The sequence below is a fragment of the Pelodiscus sinensis genome, chromosome 3, assembly GCF_049634645.1.
Source record: "Pelodiscus sinensis isolate JC-2024 chromosome 3, ASM4963464v1, whole genome shotgun sequence".
In the NCBI taxonomy this organism is placed as follows: domain Eukaryota; kingdom Metazoa; phylum Chordata; order Testudines; family Trionychidae; genus Pelodiscus; species Pelodiscus sinensis.
The window spans coordinates 79,181,379-79,199,119 of record NC_134713.1 but is presented as its reverse complement, the minus strand read 5'-3'; the positions used below and the strand labels follow the sequence as shown (position 1 = coordinate 79,199,119).

Sequence of the window (17,741 nt, the reverse complement as noted above, 5' to 3'; positions counted from 1 at the left end):
GGTTTGATGAAATCTGAGTCAATTTCTCGAAGAATCCATTTCAAGTGAAGCCTGTTCTTAAACCACGATTATATATTATCAATTCCCATCTCTTATGAATAGGGCTGCACATCTTTCATGCACGTCACAGAAGGGACCTCTATGACTTCTTCAGCAGCCAGTACAGCTGGACACTGGCCACTGCCTGGGTGGCCCTGAGGCTAGTCTCACTAGCTGCTGCTCAGGTAGCCCCAGGCTGCCTTGGTGCACCCCCAGCACCTAAGATTTAATTAGAGGTATTTTTATTAAAATAATCATGGACAGATCATGGATCGTGACTTTTTGTTTATTGCTCATGATATATCCATGACTTAATAAAGATACCCATGACTCAACTGCAGCTTTACTTATGAATAATCAACCACCTATGACCAGCTTTCTTTGCTCTAAACAAATAAGTTGTTCCATGACACTCTAAAACAGACATGCCCACGTACTTAAACTAATATTTTGATTAAACTGTTAACATGTGAGATGTAATCCAGAGATTAGCCTATATTTGTCTTCCTGTGCATAAAACAATTTGACTTTAAAGCACTGAACTGAAATCACATTTAGTCAGAAGTATACAAGAACCATCACACTCTGAAAAAGTATTTTTAAATACTCTTTTTAAATGGAAATTTCTTATCTGTGAACTTTGGAATAAAACTTGTGATTCACAATCTCTGGTTTACACTGCTCAAACCACACAGAGCACCTCATCTTAATGCATGCTTTTTTTCTCTCCTCAAATGTAATTAAGAAAAGCAATTTTTACAAGCCACCCTAATTTTTCTTTTCAGTCTTTTTTCCTCCTGTTGATTTTTTATTTGTGAAAAAACCAAGATGAATATTTTACATAATTAAAATTTTAATCACCTGATGTGAATTTATAGAAGAGCTGTGTAAAATTATCCTTCCCTTCATAACCTACTCCTTTAATTATAACAGTGTTCTACAATCCTGTGTCTTGCCATAATTTCACAGTAAAATGCATGCACTTTCCAGAGTAGGGATATGAACGGGTAACTGGTTACCGAGTGAGCACCCCCCTTAATGGGCTCGTATATTAGGAGAGAGCAGCCTTGGAGGGGATCTGGGGCAACGGAAGCAGCAGCAGGTGAGTGGGGGGAGGGCTGCTGCACAGGCTCATGGGTTGGGAGCCAGTAGCCCTCCCCTTTGCCCGTGCTGCTGCCAACTCTCAGCCTGTGTGGGTGTGACGTAGTGGGGGTACCTGGCTGGTTTCTATGCTGCTGGCTCTGGGGTAACCCCCACTGGCTGCCGTGGGTACCACGACCCAGCAAAACAGGATGAGTCACTGTGCAAACCAGTATGGCCAGACACCCCCCATGGAGAGGAACAAAGGAAGGTGGAATGCTGCCCTGGCTGGGGGGCAGGGCTGGAAGAGAGTTAGTGGCTGGCTGGCTGGGAGCATGGAGGAGACAGCCTAGGGAAAGGGGCTGGAGTTTAGGGGCCGAGTCTCCCCCCATCTCAAGGGGGCCTGAGGCATCCTAGCCCAGCTCTGTGACCAGATTACATCTGTGCTGTGCTGTATCCTGGAGAGGCAATAAACTTCCTCTATTCCACCGGCTGGTGCAGTCTGTTTGTGCCATTTCGGGGGGCAGGAGATGGGGAACCCCCAACGCGCCGTCACACTGGTGTCAGAAGTGGGATGCACTGCACCCCGTGGATGGAGCTTCCAGCGGCGAGCGACAAGGCGCAGTAGAAGCAAGAGCCCTGGAGCCAGGCGTGCTGGAGACAGAGCGAAGCAGTTCCTGGGAATCGTGGGGCGCTGCAGCACTAGACTGGTGAGTCTGCACCGAGGGGACCAGCGGGCAGATGGCCTACGCCCGACTCTTGAAGGCAGAGCTGGTGGGGCTGTGCAGAGAGAGGGTCTTGCCTGTGCGGAAAGCAACCAAGGCCCAGCTGATTGCCCAGCTGGAAGAGAATGACCAGCCACAGGGCCAGGATCTTGTCCCCAGGAGAAGCAGCCAGACCCCCCCTAAGAGTGTGTCAGGCTCAGAGAGGGGGAGGAGCGCTGGAACCCACCGGAGAGATGAGACAGCGTCTCCAAGGAGGCTTGCAAGCCGTAGCCCATCTAGGGCAGGGGCCAGCCCAGCGGGGCTGCGGCGGCTGGAGATCCAGCTGCGGATCAAGGAATTGGAAGCAGAGGACCAAGAGAGGGACCGCCAGGACCGAGAGAAGGAGCGCCAAGATCGAGAAAGGGACCGCCAGGACCGAGAGAGGCAACGACAGCATGAGTTGGCCATGGCAGAGCGGAGAACCGGCGGGGCACCGGCTGCGCCAAGTGCCGATGGGCCCCAGGGTCCCGGGACTGCCAGACACTTGGAGAGGCTCATGGTGGCCTAATTGAAGGACATGGGCGACATAGACGGGTTCCTCAGCTCCTTTGAGAGGGCCTGTGGACTGCAACGGGTCCCCTCAGCTGACTGGCTGCAGGAGCTCATCCCCGCACTGAACCAGGAGGCGGCCGGAGTGCTCAGTCAGCTGGAGGACCTACAGCCAGGGGATTACAACCGAGTCAAGGAGGCACTGCTGCACAAGTTCGGGCTGACCCCCGAGATGTACAGGAAGAAGTTCCGGGGGGTACAGAAAGGGCCACAGGAGACCTATGTGGATCTGGCCTCCTGCCTGTCGCAATACGGCCGCAAGTGGGTGTCTGGAGTCGGAGCCCAGACCACAGAGGAGCTGCTCAAGCTGGTCCTGATGGAGCAGTTCTATGAAGCATGCCCACCCAAACTGAGGCTTTGGCTCAAGGACCGGAGACCAGAGAACCCCCAGGAGGCCGGGAGGCTGGCGGATGAGTTCACAGAGAGCCGGTCCGGGTGTGAACGGGAGTCCTGGAGAGAAAGGGAACCGCGCAGAGACCAGATCTCGGCTGAGCGACGGAGGGAGTCAACTACGGGGCTAGACCAAGGAACAGGTCGTCTGTGCCCCAGAGAACCAGCCAGGTACCCCCACTACGTCACAGTGGGATGCTCCAGCCTGGCCATGGAGGGGAGGGAGGCTACTCCAGCCCTACAGGCTAGAACAGCTCTCCCCATCTGCCCCGTTTAGTTAAATTTTAAGTTTAACCAGTTTACTGATTAAACACGATTTTACATCCCTATTCGAGCACCTCAACATTTTTATTTCCACAATAGTATCATGAAGATTCTGTTTTCGGATAAATCGGTGTTACTGGAAAAAAACCTGGCAACATAAAAACAATAGCAGTATCTATCAGGATCTAGTATTATACAGATATTCAACTTATTCCAAATTGCATAATAATTCCCTGTAACTTAGCTTTTGGGGTGTAGCTCTACTGAACCTTGGAGAATGATTTTTATGGCATCCCTGCACAACTGATGGTATCTACATAGTCTCTTGTGTTCCATAGCAAGCTAAATAAAATGAGGTCTATACTTACCAATGATGTTTGATCCTCAAAAGGTCTGGTAATATTTTTTCTGAAGAAAAGAAAAAAAAAACACAAGAACTTGGGGAGGGAGGATGTTGTTGTCAGGATGACACTAAGGTTATTGTGCTCTTTTGAAAAAATTACTTCAGCTTGAGAAGCTGTGTTCCATCTCAGAGCCATAGCAATATTAATTCTATTAGTCTTTCCTTAGCATTTCCTATGTCCAAATACTTCTGTCATTACATGCACTCATCTTCACATTTCCTCTTTATTACGATGCATGAATTCCAAACAACCATAGAGGCAGTACAGGCAGTCCCCGGGTTACGTACAAGATAGGCACTGTAGGTTTGTTCTTAAGTTGAATCTGTATGTAAGTCGGAACTGGCGTCCAGATTCAGCCGCTGCTGAAACTGACCGCCAGTTCTGACTTACATATAGAATCAACTTAAGAACCCCAGGCGTCCCCAAGTCAGCTGCTGCTGAAACTGATCAGCAGCTGATTCCAGGAAGCCCAGGGCAGAGCAACTCTGCCTCGGGCTTCCTGTAGTCAGCGCTGGTCAGTTTCAGCAGAAGCTGACTTGGGGACACCTGGGGCAGAGCAGCTGGGGTGCTGCTGGGTTGCTCCAGTAGCGCCGCTCCTCGGTGCTACTGGACCAACCCAGCAGCACCCCATCTGCTCTGCCCCAGGCGTCCTGATTCAGCCGCTGCTGAAACTGACCAGCAGCGGCTGAATCAGGACCTGGGGAAGAGCAGCTGGGGTGCTGCCGGGTTGGTCCAGTAGTGCCCAGAGCGGCACTGCAGGACCAATCGGCAGTGCCCCAGCTGCTCTGCCCCAGGGTCCAAAACAAAAGCCTGGTCTGCTGGGGGGGGCACACTAGCTGCGCCCCGCCCCCCCCAGCAGACCAGGGACACGGGGAGCAGAGCTGCAGCGGCAGCGGGGTGCCGCGCCTCTGAGGCTTTGCTCTGGCAAAGCCTCAGAGGCATGGGAACCCGCCGCTGCTGCCGCTTCAGTCCCGGTGCCTGTGGTCTGCTGGGGACCGTCTCCAGCAGACCAGGGGCACCGGAGCAGCTTACGAACGGGGCTCTCTCGCCCCGGAGCTCGCAGGTAGCAATCCGCCACCTCGACCTCCGGGGCGAGAAAGCCCCGTTCGTAAGTGCGGATCCGACGTAAGTCGGATCTGCGTAAGTCGGGGACTGCCTGTATTCCAAGAAAGGCAATAAACTGGCATCCACAACATGAAGGTTTGCCTTCCAGGCATCATAATATAACTTACAGTTGTTTTTGCCTTTTCATCTACGTCACATTTAATATTCCTAGATTTTCATGAAGTAGTACATCCAAGTATATGGATTATAACTTTCCACCCAATGGCTCCCTATTTTGTATACGCATATTTCCTACTGAGACTACTTGCAAATTTACCTTTTACAGATGTAATGTTACTCTTTCAACTCAATCTTTGCCAAGCTTAACTGCTGCCATATCTCATCAGCTATTCACACAGATTTGGATCATCATCATTGAAGTTAATCAATATCTTGCCCCTCTGCAAACTTATTTCATGTATTTTGATAAATATGATTGGACTCAGACTTTTTCTAGACTGTCAAAATAATTTAAAATCACCACATTTTGCAGCCAGATTTTTTTTAAATACATTTTATTAGCCGGCATGGCACCTTTCTACTTTCTCTCTGAAAATATTAAGCCCATCTTTATCAAACAATGCTAAAATTGCAAAATGTAACTTACTTTTTGTACAGGACAGCAAAGGGCTTTTTCAGAGCATACTGCAAAACAAAGAATTTGAAGTTAAGGAAAGTTCTTTTAACACAGTGAAATACTAAGCGTTGTTCTTTTTAACAGTCTACATGAAATCAGCATCAAAAGAGTATATGAATTACTTGACATTTAAACAGAGTGGCCATCAGGTGCAATCTAACCCTGTAGCTCAGTAGACATAATCACAAAAGGAGCAAGAAAATGGAGATTCAAGCTTGGATTACTAATTTTAAAGAGGTCTACAGAAACAAAAAACAAACAAAAACACCACCTTGAAACACCAATACAGGACAACAGAACACCTCCAGCTTCCATTCACAATTATTTCAATGTTTATACTCAAGATATTAAGTTTCCAAGCAAGTGACACCATTTTTTATTTTATTAAAAGGTTTATAAAATTTGAGGGGAAAAGTTGCCTTAAGTTAAAACACTGGAAGAGGCGTTCTAGGTTATATTCCTAATTATGGCCCTGACATACCAATTGAACAGTCACTAGTACAATGGAGCCATTGTTCATGACTGAGGGTACATCTTCACTACAATGTGAGCCCAGGGTTTGTACTCAGAATCAAACTTAATCCTGACATAGGGTCACAGAAATCATGGGGGTGGAAGGATCCAAGACTGAGTCATGCCGGGATACAGGGTTTAAGTCCTACTAATTTGTAGTGAAAACCCAGCCCCGCTGCACTCATGGTCTGGGAGTCCACCAACAGTATTCCACAAGCCACAGACTGAGTCTTCATCTTCTTGCTGAAATTATTAATATGGAAAATCCCCAGACACCAATTTAACCGTAGATTTCTTTATGAACGCCATGGGACAAATGGAACTTTATGCAACTGCTCTAAGCATGCCTGAAAATAAGCTATCACTACACCCAATTCAGTAACAAAATACTGCTCAGCTCCAATGTGATCAGGCAGGTATTAGCAATGAGTTTATTTTTTATACCTTTAATGAACAAGTGATGTCATTGAAAATTACTGACTTCAGCTAAAAACCAACTGGAGACAGTTTATTTGTATTTCCTGTCTTAATCCAGATTAGGGATATCAATGTGTAGTCAATCACACAATCATATATATAGTAGCCCAGTGTCTGTAACATTGAAATGCTGGCTGTTCCCTCTGGGGGAGGGAGGAGAAGGGGGCACTGTTGCCTGAAATGCGGGCTGTTCCCTCTGGGTGGCCCATGCTGCATGGGGAGTGCGGGGCCCAAACGGCCGCTTGTGCTGCTTGCTCCCCCACAGCAGCCCGGCTGAGCGGTGCAGAAGTCAGCCGAGCACCACGGTGGGAGGGGAAGAGGAATGGAGTGGTGACGTACTTGGCCGGGGGCGGGGCCTGGCTGTGTACGTCACCGCCCCACCCCCCTTCGCCTCCCGCCATGGCACTTGGCTGACTCTTGTGCCGCTCAGCCGGGCTGCCACGGGGGAGCCCAAACAGACGCTTGCTTCCCTGCAGTGGCCCAGCTGAGCAGCGCAGAAGTCAGCCGAGCGCCACGGCAGGAGGCAAAGGGGGGGCGGGGTGGTGACGTGCGGCGTGACAGCGGCTCCAGGGCCCGCCCCTGGCCGTGAACGTCACTGCCCCGTCCCCCTTCTCCTTCCGCCGTGGCACTCGGCTGACTTCTGCACTGCTCAGCCAGGCCGCCGTGTGGGAGCAAGTGGCGCAAGCGACCGTTTGGGCTCCGCGCTCCCCATGCAGCACGGGGAGTGCAGCACCCAAACGGCCATTTGGGCTCCGCGGTCCCCCGAGTGAGCGGCAGGAGTGGGAGGAGAGCTGAGAGACAGAGGGGGGGAGGCAATAGGAGGAAGAGAGAGACAGAGCGAGAGACCAGAGGCTCAGGAGAGAAGATCGACGTGGAGGAGAGACCTTAAAATCCTGTCTTATGACAGGCTAATTGGCTAGTTAACCAATAAGCCTGAGCTCCTGCCTGCCCCCCACCACATGTAAATGTGTAACTTCTAAAATTTCCAGTGGTTACATATTTACACAAATACCCTAGTTAACATCACTAATCCACTTATTTTTGAGACCTTCCTTTTACTTGTTAGTCAAGGCCTTTCTTTACAACACATTTCCTTAACCAAATTTAAGCTAACTTTAATTCTTTAATTTTGTATTTATCCTACACCTCTGAACAGTCAAGTTTTCCCACACTGCACCACAAAAAAAAAAAAAAAAAGGGTTAGAGCAGCCAGATTATGGGAAGGTGTTAAATCCACGATATTGGGTGTTAGACTTAGACCCACATAACACATGGTAGATGGCAGAGCCACAGCTGGGAGCCAATAGTTCTACAATTCCTGACCTGTGGTTACAAATGAGTGTGGATGCTCAAATCTTGGGTTAGTAGTTCCTGCATTTGTTAACTCAAGTTCTGCTGAGCCTGTACACACATTGCAATGAACACATAGGGATTCCTAGGTATTACTGCAGTTACAAATTGTACCTACACAACAGCGGACAAAGCATAACACCTCTCCATGCAGTTTTCCATCTGTTCAAGGGGGATTAAACCTAAACTTAACACCTGTAAGTAAACTGTTTTCTTTAAACATTGAGATCTTGAAATGAAAGGCATTACAGAAAGGCAGAGCATTATCAAACTCCCATATTAGTAATACATGTTAGGGAAAGTTTACACAACAAAATGTTTTAAACCCAATTAGTCCTAAGGTCAAAGTTTAGCACTTCCCTACAACAGCAGAGGGACAATATACTCATACAACAGTATTTTTTTCAATATTTTAAAGGTGTCTGATGGCATTAACTGTTGGGAGATATATCTGACCACCAAATCAAGTTTTGACAAGTAAATCAATTTATTTGAAAAGATTTTATTTTGAAGTGTATTTGTATTTGACCCTTGTTAATTATTTAGGACCTTTTACAGATACTTTAACAACTTTTTTTTAATTAGCTCTTCTAAAAGCCTGGACCTAAAGACACAGCAAGATTATTACAAACGTGTTAGTGAGTACTAAGCAGAATAAACAGGAGACTCTTGAAGACAAGAGGGGCGTTTTACCTCTATATTTGGCACTGGTGTGATTACTGCTTGAATACTGTGTCCAATTCGTGTGCCCTCAATTCAAGAACAGGGTTCAGAGAAGAGCCACAAGAATGATTAAAGGATTCAAAAACATGCCTTAAAGTGACTGAAAGCCTTTAAGTCTGCCTTTTAGTTTAATAAAGAGAAGGATAAGGAGTGACTTGATTAGTCTAAAAAAAGTTTTGCATGGGGAGCAAATATGTAATAATCATCTTTTCATTTCAATAGAGATAACCATGTCTGGAAGTTGAAACTAGATAAGAAATGAGACATACATTTTTGATTGTGAGGAAGGTAATTAACTATTAAAATAATTTACTAGAGATTGTGGTGGTTTCTCCTGCACTACAAAGTGGGGAGTCAGGGCCAGAGTCCCCGGCAGCCTCCTGAAGCATGGGACTGGAGTTGGAGCCCCACGACAACACGGGGCTGGAGTTCTGCAGCAGCTTGGGGCTGGAGTTACCTGGAAGCCTCTTGGGGTGTAGGGCCAGGCTGGAGCCCTGCAGTGTCCTCCTGGAGCACAGGGCTGGGGTCAGAGCCCTGCAGCTGACCCCAGATACACGGGCTGAAGCCCAAGTCTGTGCCACCCAGGGAACTGGCTACAGGCAAGGGGCTTAGTGGCTAATGGTCGGAGAGCATCCCTGGTCCAGCAAATTCCCTCATTTGGGATTGGTCAGGTCCCAATGATGACAGATCAGGGAGGTTACACATCTACACACTGAGGTGTGTTTGCTCTGGGCATACTGGCTCCTGCCTGTCCTCTTTCTCCCCCCACCACCGTACTGCTGCTCAGGAGCTGGATCCCCTTGCACACCGGCTCCTGCCTGTCACCCCATGCTGCTGTCTCTGATACAGTGATAAAGAGGCAGCAGCAATGCACGAGGGAGAGGAACAGAAAAGAGGAACCGCATGTAACTGTGAAGGTTAACTGACGAGCTCAGGTTCATTGGTTAACCTTGTACACGTTTACACTTTCATATCCCTACTCCTCATATACAGTCTATGTTAAAAGTTATTTCAGTTCATGTATTTCCAACCAATATACTTACAATATCTTTAAGTGCTTCAGTCACTGTTAAGTTTGCATTTCCACCTTTTATGAGGATGGCATTTTTTGTATTTTCAGTGAGCTTGGGTTCTCTCTTTTCAAGAAACCTTTTGGCCCTCTTAGTTTTAGGCTTTCTACAAGGAGAAATTAATTACAAAGTTAACTTAAACAAAACATATTGACTTTGCTTGAAACAATCACTAATTGTTGATGTCCTGTCAATAAAACAGAAGTATGAACAAGCGCTATACAAAACAATCCCAAAGAAGTTAAAGAAAATGCTCTATGGGATCCTTCCCTCCCCCCCAAAAAAAATCCTACTGAAACTGAAAATAAATCTCAGCTTTAAATGTTTAATTTCCTGAGTTCTTCTGAGGGAACTGTAAGATGTGGCTTTGTTTCCACATCCTAGCTGAAGTCCTGGTGGTTCCCCTTCACACCAAAACCCTGCATCACGTCCCTAAACACACTGGCTTATGAAGACTAAAGGAGATCCCTTTAAGAGCTCATGAATTGCACCCTAAAGGCAAACTAAGAGGTTCAAGTTATGCTTGGCATTTCTCTGCTACTTTATGATGTATCATCATTGGTCTCTATCACCACTGAAGTATATCCACTCCACTGTTCCTTTTAAATAGGCCACAGAAGTGAAGCGGATACCGCTCAGGAGTCGTCTCCCCCACCTCTGCCAGGCCACCAGATGGAGGGGGGGCGGCAGGCAGGCCCCTGCACTGCGGATGGGGAAGGAACACAATAAGCTCCTAAATCTCCCTGCAAGAGAGACCAAGTGCCAGCTTTGCCCTGCACTCCCCCACACCTGGTGAGCACTGACTTGCTTCGCTTTGGGGACACATGCTGCCTGCCCCCCACACTATTCTTTGCTGCCAGCTAGTGCAGCTGGGAGCATGTGTGGGGAAGGAGAGAATCCTAGCAAAGTAGCAAACTGCCCTGCTCTGAGTAGGAAGGGCCCAGCTCTGGGAGGCTGGGCCTGATTCGTCATGAGGAAGCACCTTGGACGCCAGTCAGTTCCTTCCTGGGCAGCAGGGTCCTCCCTCTGCCATGGGAATTGGAGAAGGCAGGGCCCCAAGGCAGTACCCCTCTGCCCTGCTGTGATCTGATGGAAGCTGCTGCTGCTGGGTGCCATCACTCCCAAAGCCCCAGCAGCACACAATGCAAATCTGCTCCCTTTCCTCTGTCACTCACTAGGGTTGTTAACCATGGATTAATTGAATAGTCGATTAACCTCATGAATTCTTGTCAGTTACTCAACTATTCTATAGTCCTCAGCAGCAGGGCTGGCAGCCAGTATGCTCCAACCCCACTCCTGAGGAGCCCCTTGCTACTAAGTGCTGCTGCCTCTGTATCAGAGGCAGCAGCACAGAGTGTCAGACAGGAGTTGGTCTACAACAGGAGCCAGTTTAAAAACCATCTCTCTTTGCGGACTGGCTGCCTGTCACCCTACGCTGCTTCCTCTAATAGAGGTAGCAGCAGGGGCTGGCAGAAGCCCCAGTGGGAAGGGGGGGTGGGTAATTGAACTTCCAGAACTGGCACAAGCCTGAGCTGGGCTGCCTGCCCGCCCACCTGGCTCCTAATGCACTTTAAGTGCAGAGCCACAGTGGGAGTAGGTCCCAGGTCAGGCGTGATTCAGGATTGAGACGGCCTGCTGGCCAGCCTGCTAAAAAATTTACCTGCAAGGGAGGAAGGAGGAAATGTGTGTAGTCTAAATCAGTAACCTCTAAGATTTTGCTTATTGACTAATCAACCGCACTATTACATCTCTGTCCCTCACCCTGACCTATACCCCCCCCCCTTACTCATCTGTGCTCCCTTCCCTCCAAGTGGCTTTCTGTGCAGATGCAAGTAAAATTCCGGATCAAGGATGTATAATGAGTTGAGCCTGGTGGATATGGACTGAATGCAGACCCATCTTTTTATATCACTGCAGGACTCTATTAGTTCTTGCAGACGTGGATGCCCATCTTGTCTCTGCTCATGGCTGTAACTATCACCACTAGTGCTTCTGGCAAGCACTGACTCCAGGCCTGCCCCCACCCCAGGAAGCAAAAGGGGGGGGCTCCACAGGAGCCCATACATGCAAGGAGTGGGCTTCCCATTTGTACCAGCCCCTGCCTTTCCCCTCACTGCTGCCTCTCAGAAACAGCAGTGGGGGACCTACCCCGCAGGTACAGAGCCAAGGGACGAGCCCGGGGTTATCGGTCAATGTGTAAATGCGCCCGCGCCCCTTCCTGTCCACGCTGGTCCCTGAAACTGTGAGGGCTGCGGGTTGTAGCGGAGGAGGGAGATCACGTGAGGAGAAACTGAGGCAAGGCAAGGAAGTCCCCAGCCACAGCGCCCTGCCCGACCCAGCGCTCCAGGCTCCGCTCCGCCGCCCGGGGGAGACACGTGCTGGGACCGGCAGAGGGCGGGGGCAGGGGGCTGTTCCGCGCCCGGGCAAGGCCCGCTGGGGGCAGCAGGGAGATGCGGCCGCAGCGCGCGGTCAGCGACTCCCCCGCCCCGAGCTACCGCGCGCACCGGAGCCGCCACTTACACCACCCGGTCCAGCGCCTCCATCTCCGCCGGCAACAGAGAGTGACGCGCGCCCCACGCGGCCGGAGACGTCCCTTCTCTGCGTCATGATATCACATCCGCCGCCAGGTCGCGTGCGCGGGCCGACTGAGCATGCGCAGTAGTATTTGCAGCAGTGGGCTACTCTCCGAGCGAAACGACGGTCAGAAAAACTACGGTGGCCGGTGAGAGACGGGGCCGGAGACGCAGTAGGGACAAAATTCACAAAAATGAGCGTTCCGGGCTGGCTGGTGCCGTGCCACAGCGCCCCCTAGCCGCGGCAGTGGCGTTGCAGGCCCAGTCGCGGCCAAGGTGGGCGAGGCAGCTCGTACCCGTTGTCGGCAGGAGGGTGTTAGCGGCCAGTCGAGCGAGCGATTTGCTGCTCAGCTGGGCGTGGCGGTTAATCCACACGCCTGCCCCGTGCACGCCCGGGCTCCATCAGAGGCAGCAAGGGGCGGTCATCTCAAAAGCCAGATCCCCGCGAGCCCGCTGCAGGGAGGGGCAGGCGGGAGCGCGGGACTTTCCTGCTCTGTTCGCTCTCACGGAGCCACCGACCTGCCCGCCCCCGCCCCTGTAGCAGAGGCAGCAGTGGGGCGGGGGCAGAGCTGTCCAGGGGGGACTTGGTAGATGGTTTAACCCAAAAATACCCCCCCCCCAAAAAACCAAAACACCGGGGAAAAAATTATGTTCAGGGAAAAAAAGGGGGGAGACCCCCAAGAGTTATTAAGCAAATAAACACATAAAATAAAACAGCATTAAAACAGCATGGCCCCTTTAAGTGAGTGCAGAGTCAGACTAGGGATAGGAAGAGGGGAGCGGTTGAGCTTTAAGACCCAGGGAAGGCCCTTGCGCAGGTCTTTAGGCTTTTAGCTGGTGGCCATCTTGTTTTCTTGGTCAAGCCAGAAAGCAGCTTCCCTGCAGAACCAGGTAAGCAAGGGGCCGGGGGCTGGACCCAGTTGCTGAGTGTGTTGTGGGGTTGCCAGGTGTCTGATATTTTTGCCTCCTGGCAGGGGGAAAAAACTAAAAAATACTGGACATTTTAGGTGTCTGGTATTTTCTGAATTTTTTTACCAGACAGGAGGCGAAAATACCGCACTGTCCGGGTCAATACCTGACAACTCTAGAACTTGAGTTCCCCATGGACAAGCTGCTGCCACCCCATGCTGCTGCCTCTGATATAGAGGCAACAGTGCTGGGCAGTAGGGGGCTCCCCAGGAGTGGGGTCTGGAGTGCACTGGCTGCTATCCCTGTCCCCGAGTAGTATTTTAGTAACAGTGTAACCAATACAGTTTTTGCAGCTACACAATTACTAAAATAAATGTTATCTAACATCCCTAATTAGAACAACTTGTGGTGGTAAAAGGTCTCTGAGCTACATAGAGCTCATCCTCATGGGGGCATAGCGCAAACACTTGTCTCTTTCACCAACAGGTTTGATCCAATACAAGACATTGTCTCACCACCTTGTCTAAGACCCCATGGCTGTACCCTTCCCTTCGCCAGTGCCCACCCCTGCTCCACCCTCTCCCACACCCATTGCACCCTTTTTCTCAAGCCCCTTCCCCTGACCAACACAACCTGGGGGATTAGCAGGAAGCAGCAAGGCTCAGCCCCCCCACCTCCCAAAATCACTGTGGCAAGCAAGAAGTGGAAATGACCCATCCCCATCCCACTGTGCTCCCCCACTCCCAGTCCCATCACTCAGAGGAGAAGAGCACTCCATGGCTATGTCTACACTCTGCAGAGCATCCACACTGCCCGCCTGCTCTTGCGCAAGGAAATTTACAGTATGGTGTGGTAAGAGAGGGCATCTTGCACAAGTGCTATGCTCTTTTTTATCAGGTGTAAGCCCTCTTGCACAGGAGCTCTTGTGCAAGAGGGCAGTGTTGACACTCTGCAGGGATTATTGCGCAAGGAAGCCTTATGGCTAAAATGGCCATCAGAGCTTTCTTGTGCAAGAAAGCATCCACACTGCCATGGGTGCTCTTGTGCAAAAGCACATCTTACACACGGCAGTGTGGACGTTTTCTTGTGCAGGAGTTCTTACAGAAGAACCCTTGCGCAAGATGTGCTTGTGCAAGAAGCCTCCAGTGTAGACATAGCCCAGGACTCATAAAATAATTATTTAAGTGCCAATGTCAATTTTCCCTCTATTTTCCCCAGTCCATGGGCATAATACATTTTTTATGTGCACTAATATGGAGATAACATGTGTAGGAGGGTAGGGGCCAAGAGATTCAGCATGTGGGAGAAGGCTCAGGACTCAGACAGAAGGTTGAATGCGAAGGTTCTGGCTGGAGGTGCAGGCTCTGGGGGAGAGCCAGGATGAGAAGTCTGTGGTGTTGGCTGCTCCAGAGCTGTGGTGAGGAGAAAGAATTTTCCTCACCCCTCTCTCCTTGCATCAGCACCTGGACTGGGGAAAGTGTCTCTTCCTGCTGCAGCAGCACTGAGGTTGGGGCCACAGGAGAGGTGCCTCTCTGGCTGTAGCAGTTCTGGAGCTCAAGCTGTGTGCTTCTCCTCAGCAGTATCAACACGTCTTCCCAGCAACAGCAGTGGTGTCACCTCTCTTGCTGTACCAAACCCTCAGAGCTGGAGGAGTCATCACCCCAAGCTTCCAAATCACCACTTGCCATCTCACCCCACACCCTTGAGTGCAGCATGCACACTTGTGGGCCCTTGGTGGCCTCCTGTGTGGCCACATGCATTAAAGGAAAACTAGACCAATGTCGACAAGAACAAATGGATATGAATAGATGGCTGGTGAGTCTTACTGACACACGCTGGAAGTGCACAGGGGGGGGGGGGAGAATTTGAGAGACCATGTGCTCCCCAAACAGGCAGGCAGGACAAGAGACCAGGACCACCCAAAGGATCAAGGGACTATCAAGGGTCTGGCATGCCTTGACCACATTCACCAGTGGGGGAAAGTGGAGAAATATGGCTTTGGTTCCCAGCTGCCAATACTGGTAACTGTGTCTAGTCACTTCTGTCAAATACAATGGCTAAAAGATGATCAAGCAAACTTCCATGGATTCCTTTTTTGGAAAGAGTGTTTCTGCGAAAAAAGACAATGACTTTTCAAATGATAAAGAGAATATTGTAGACTCTACGTACAATCAGGATATACAATGCCAAGAAAATGTGAAAAAACAAAAAAGAGTAATGTTCAATTGCAAGTACGACTCCTTGTATTTAAAGTATGGTTTTATTGCGTGTGGTGATTCACAGGATCCAAAAGCACCATGTGTTTATATGTGCCAAAATGCTGTCCAACAAAACAATGAAGCCTTCAAAGATAATTTGGCACTTCGAGTCTAAACATCCTGCTCTCAAAGAAAAACCGGTTGATTTTTTTTAACAGAAAAAAAAGCAAATTTGAAGGCAAAAACAATTATTTTGTGATACCACGTGTGCCCTCAAACGTGGCTGCTTTGAAGGCATCATTTCTAGTAGCTCACTGAATTGCCAAAGCCAAAAAGCCTTTTACTATTGGCAAAAACCTGATTCTTCATGCTGCAAAAGATATCTGCCATGAGCTGTTTGGGGAAATGGCAGCTTGCAAAGTAGGAAAGTTCCTCTTTCCGACAACTCTTGTCAAGAGGATTGACAAAATAGCTGAGGAAATGGAGGAGCAGTTGCTGGAGAGGATAAATGGATCTACATGGTTTTCAATTCAAGTGGAGGAATGAACAGATATTGAAAACAAGGCAATGCTGTTAGTGTGTGTGCGCTATGTTTTGAAGATGATGTGCCTGAGGATTTACTGCAGGCGCTTCCCCTGCCTATCAACACAACACTGGCAGAAATCTTCAGCATTTTGGACAGTTATACTTCAGGCAGGCTTAACGGGACTTATTGTGTTAGGGTTCATACAAATGGCTCTGCTGCAATGACTGGAAGGCTTTCTGGTTTCATGACCAGGGTAACAAGTGGCGCCTGAATGTAAGTCTACCCACTCTGTCACTCATCAAAAAATGTTGGCAAGATGAAAACTTTGTCCTGAACTTCTTGATGTTCTGAATGACATGATTTGTATAGTTAATTATATCAAAATGCATCCACTAAATTCATATTTATTTGAATCGCTGTGCAAGGATATGGATGCCGAACATAAGCAACTTCTCCCACATACAGAAGTTCTTTGGCTGTTAAGGGGGAAAGCCCTGACCAGAGTCTAAGGCTGGGTCTAGACTACATGCCTCTGTCAGCAGAGGCATGTAGATTAGACAGATCAGCAAAGGCAAATGAAGCCACGATTTAAATGATTGCGGCTTCATTTACATTTACATGGCTGCCGCGCTGAGCCGACAAACAGCTGATCAGCTGTTTGTCGGCTCGCGCGCTAGTGTGGACGTTCCCCCTGTAGACATCAAAGCCCTTTGTCGGCAGCCCCGTTATTCCTCGTGGAATGAGGTTTACCGGGGCTGCCGACAAAGGGCTTTGATGTCGACAGGGGGAACGTCTAGACTAGCGCACGAGCCGACAAACAGCTGATCAGCTGTTTGTCAGCTCAGCGCGGCAGCCATGTAAATGAAGCTGCGATCATTTAAATCACAGCTTCATTTGCCTTTGCTGAACAAACAAATCTACATGCCTCTGCCGACAGAGGCATGTAGTTTAGACATACCCTAAGTTAAGAAAACAGCTGCAGAGGTTTCTCACAGATAAAAAGTCACTATTGACTGCATATTTTAATGACAAGATCTGGCTTGCTAAACTTGCGTATTTGAGCAACATATTCACTGCACACTCTCGCTGCAAGGGATAATGGCATCCATTTTTAAAATGGCAGATAAAATCACAGCCTTCAAAACCAAGATGGAAACCTGGGGGAAACATGTGGATAGGGGAATTTTTGATATGTTTAATATTTTTGTGAGTTTTTTTCAGGAGAAGGTATTGGACTTTTCAAGTTAATAAGTGAGCACCGGAAGTCACTCTTGGGTGCATTTCAACAATATTTCCCAAATTCAAAAGATCCAAGAGCCAGGAAAGAATGGACTCGCGATCCATTTCTTCCTGCCAACAAGGAGTCCTGCCACTGCTGCAAGAGGATCAGTTGACTGAACTGGCATGTGATGGAGGACTTAAAACTTTGTTTAACGTATCCTCGTCTCCATCATCCCTCTGGATTAAAACAAAAGGTGACTATCCTGAACTTAGCACCCTAGCTTTCAAGATCTTACAGCCATTTCCGTCTACATAACTTTATGAAACAGGTTTCTGTTCACTGACTACCACCAAGAACAGACATTGCAATAGGCTTGACATGAGAAACACACTGCAAGTCTCGCTGTCAAACATGATGCCTCATATGACTTGCTTGTGTTGGGCGAATAAGCCCAACAATCCCACTGATGTGATCTCATCAGTAAGTCGTACATTTTCATTTTATGTAGCTAGACTAAGTAGTGGTATCTTATGTATGATTTTTAACAGTGAAGGCAATAAAATACTTTGGGTAGCTAGCGATGTGTTGTGTATGATTTTGGGGGGAAATAATCATAAAAAAGTGTTAACAACATGTATTTTGTGCGTACAGATGCATTGTAAGACAACACGTGACCTCTTAAAATTAATTACCACAGTGAATATTCAAATATGCAACTAAAATGTTTCTATACTGGTCAACCAAAAGTTTTTGAATGAGTTTTCCAGTCCGCAGTATAAAATAGGTTGTACCACTGCTGTACAAAATGTACTATTAAATTCAGTTTCCTTCAAACAGTAAGAAAGAAACTGATAACAGTTAATCAAATAGGGGAGCAAAAAAAAAAAAAAATCCTGAAAGTGCTTTTAAAATATTTAAAAATATTCAGAATATGGTTAAAGTTGTGCCA

At 48.5% G+C, this 17,741-nt stretch overlaps 1 protein-coding gene across 1 annotated transcript in view; it reads right to left on the bottom strand.

Moving 5' to 3' along the window:
• RPF2 (ribosome production factor 2 homolog) overlaps nt 1-12,045 on the bottom strand; it is a 32,334-nt gene extending 20,289 nt beyond the window's left edge. The window contains exons 1-4 of the mRNA XM_006123209.4: nt 11,885-12,045; nt 9,338-9,470; nt 5,202-5,239; nt 3,455-3,494 (exon numbers count right to left, since the gene is read on the bottom strand). Of these exons, the coding sequence (XP_006123271.2) occupies nt 3,455-3,494; nt 5,202-5,239; nt 9,338-9,470; nt 11,885-11,907 (234 nt within the window). The 5' untranslated portion in view covers nt 11,908-12,045. The remainder of the gene's footprint in view (nt 1-3,454; nt 3,495-5,201; nt 5,240-9,337; nt 9,471-11,884) is intronic.
• Between the last annotated feature and the right edge of the window lie 5,696 nt (nt 12,046-17,741).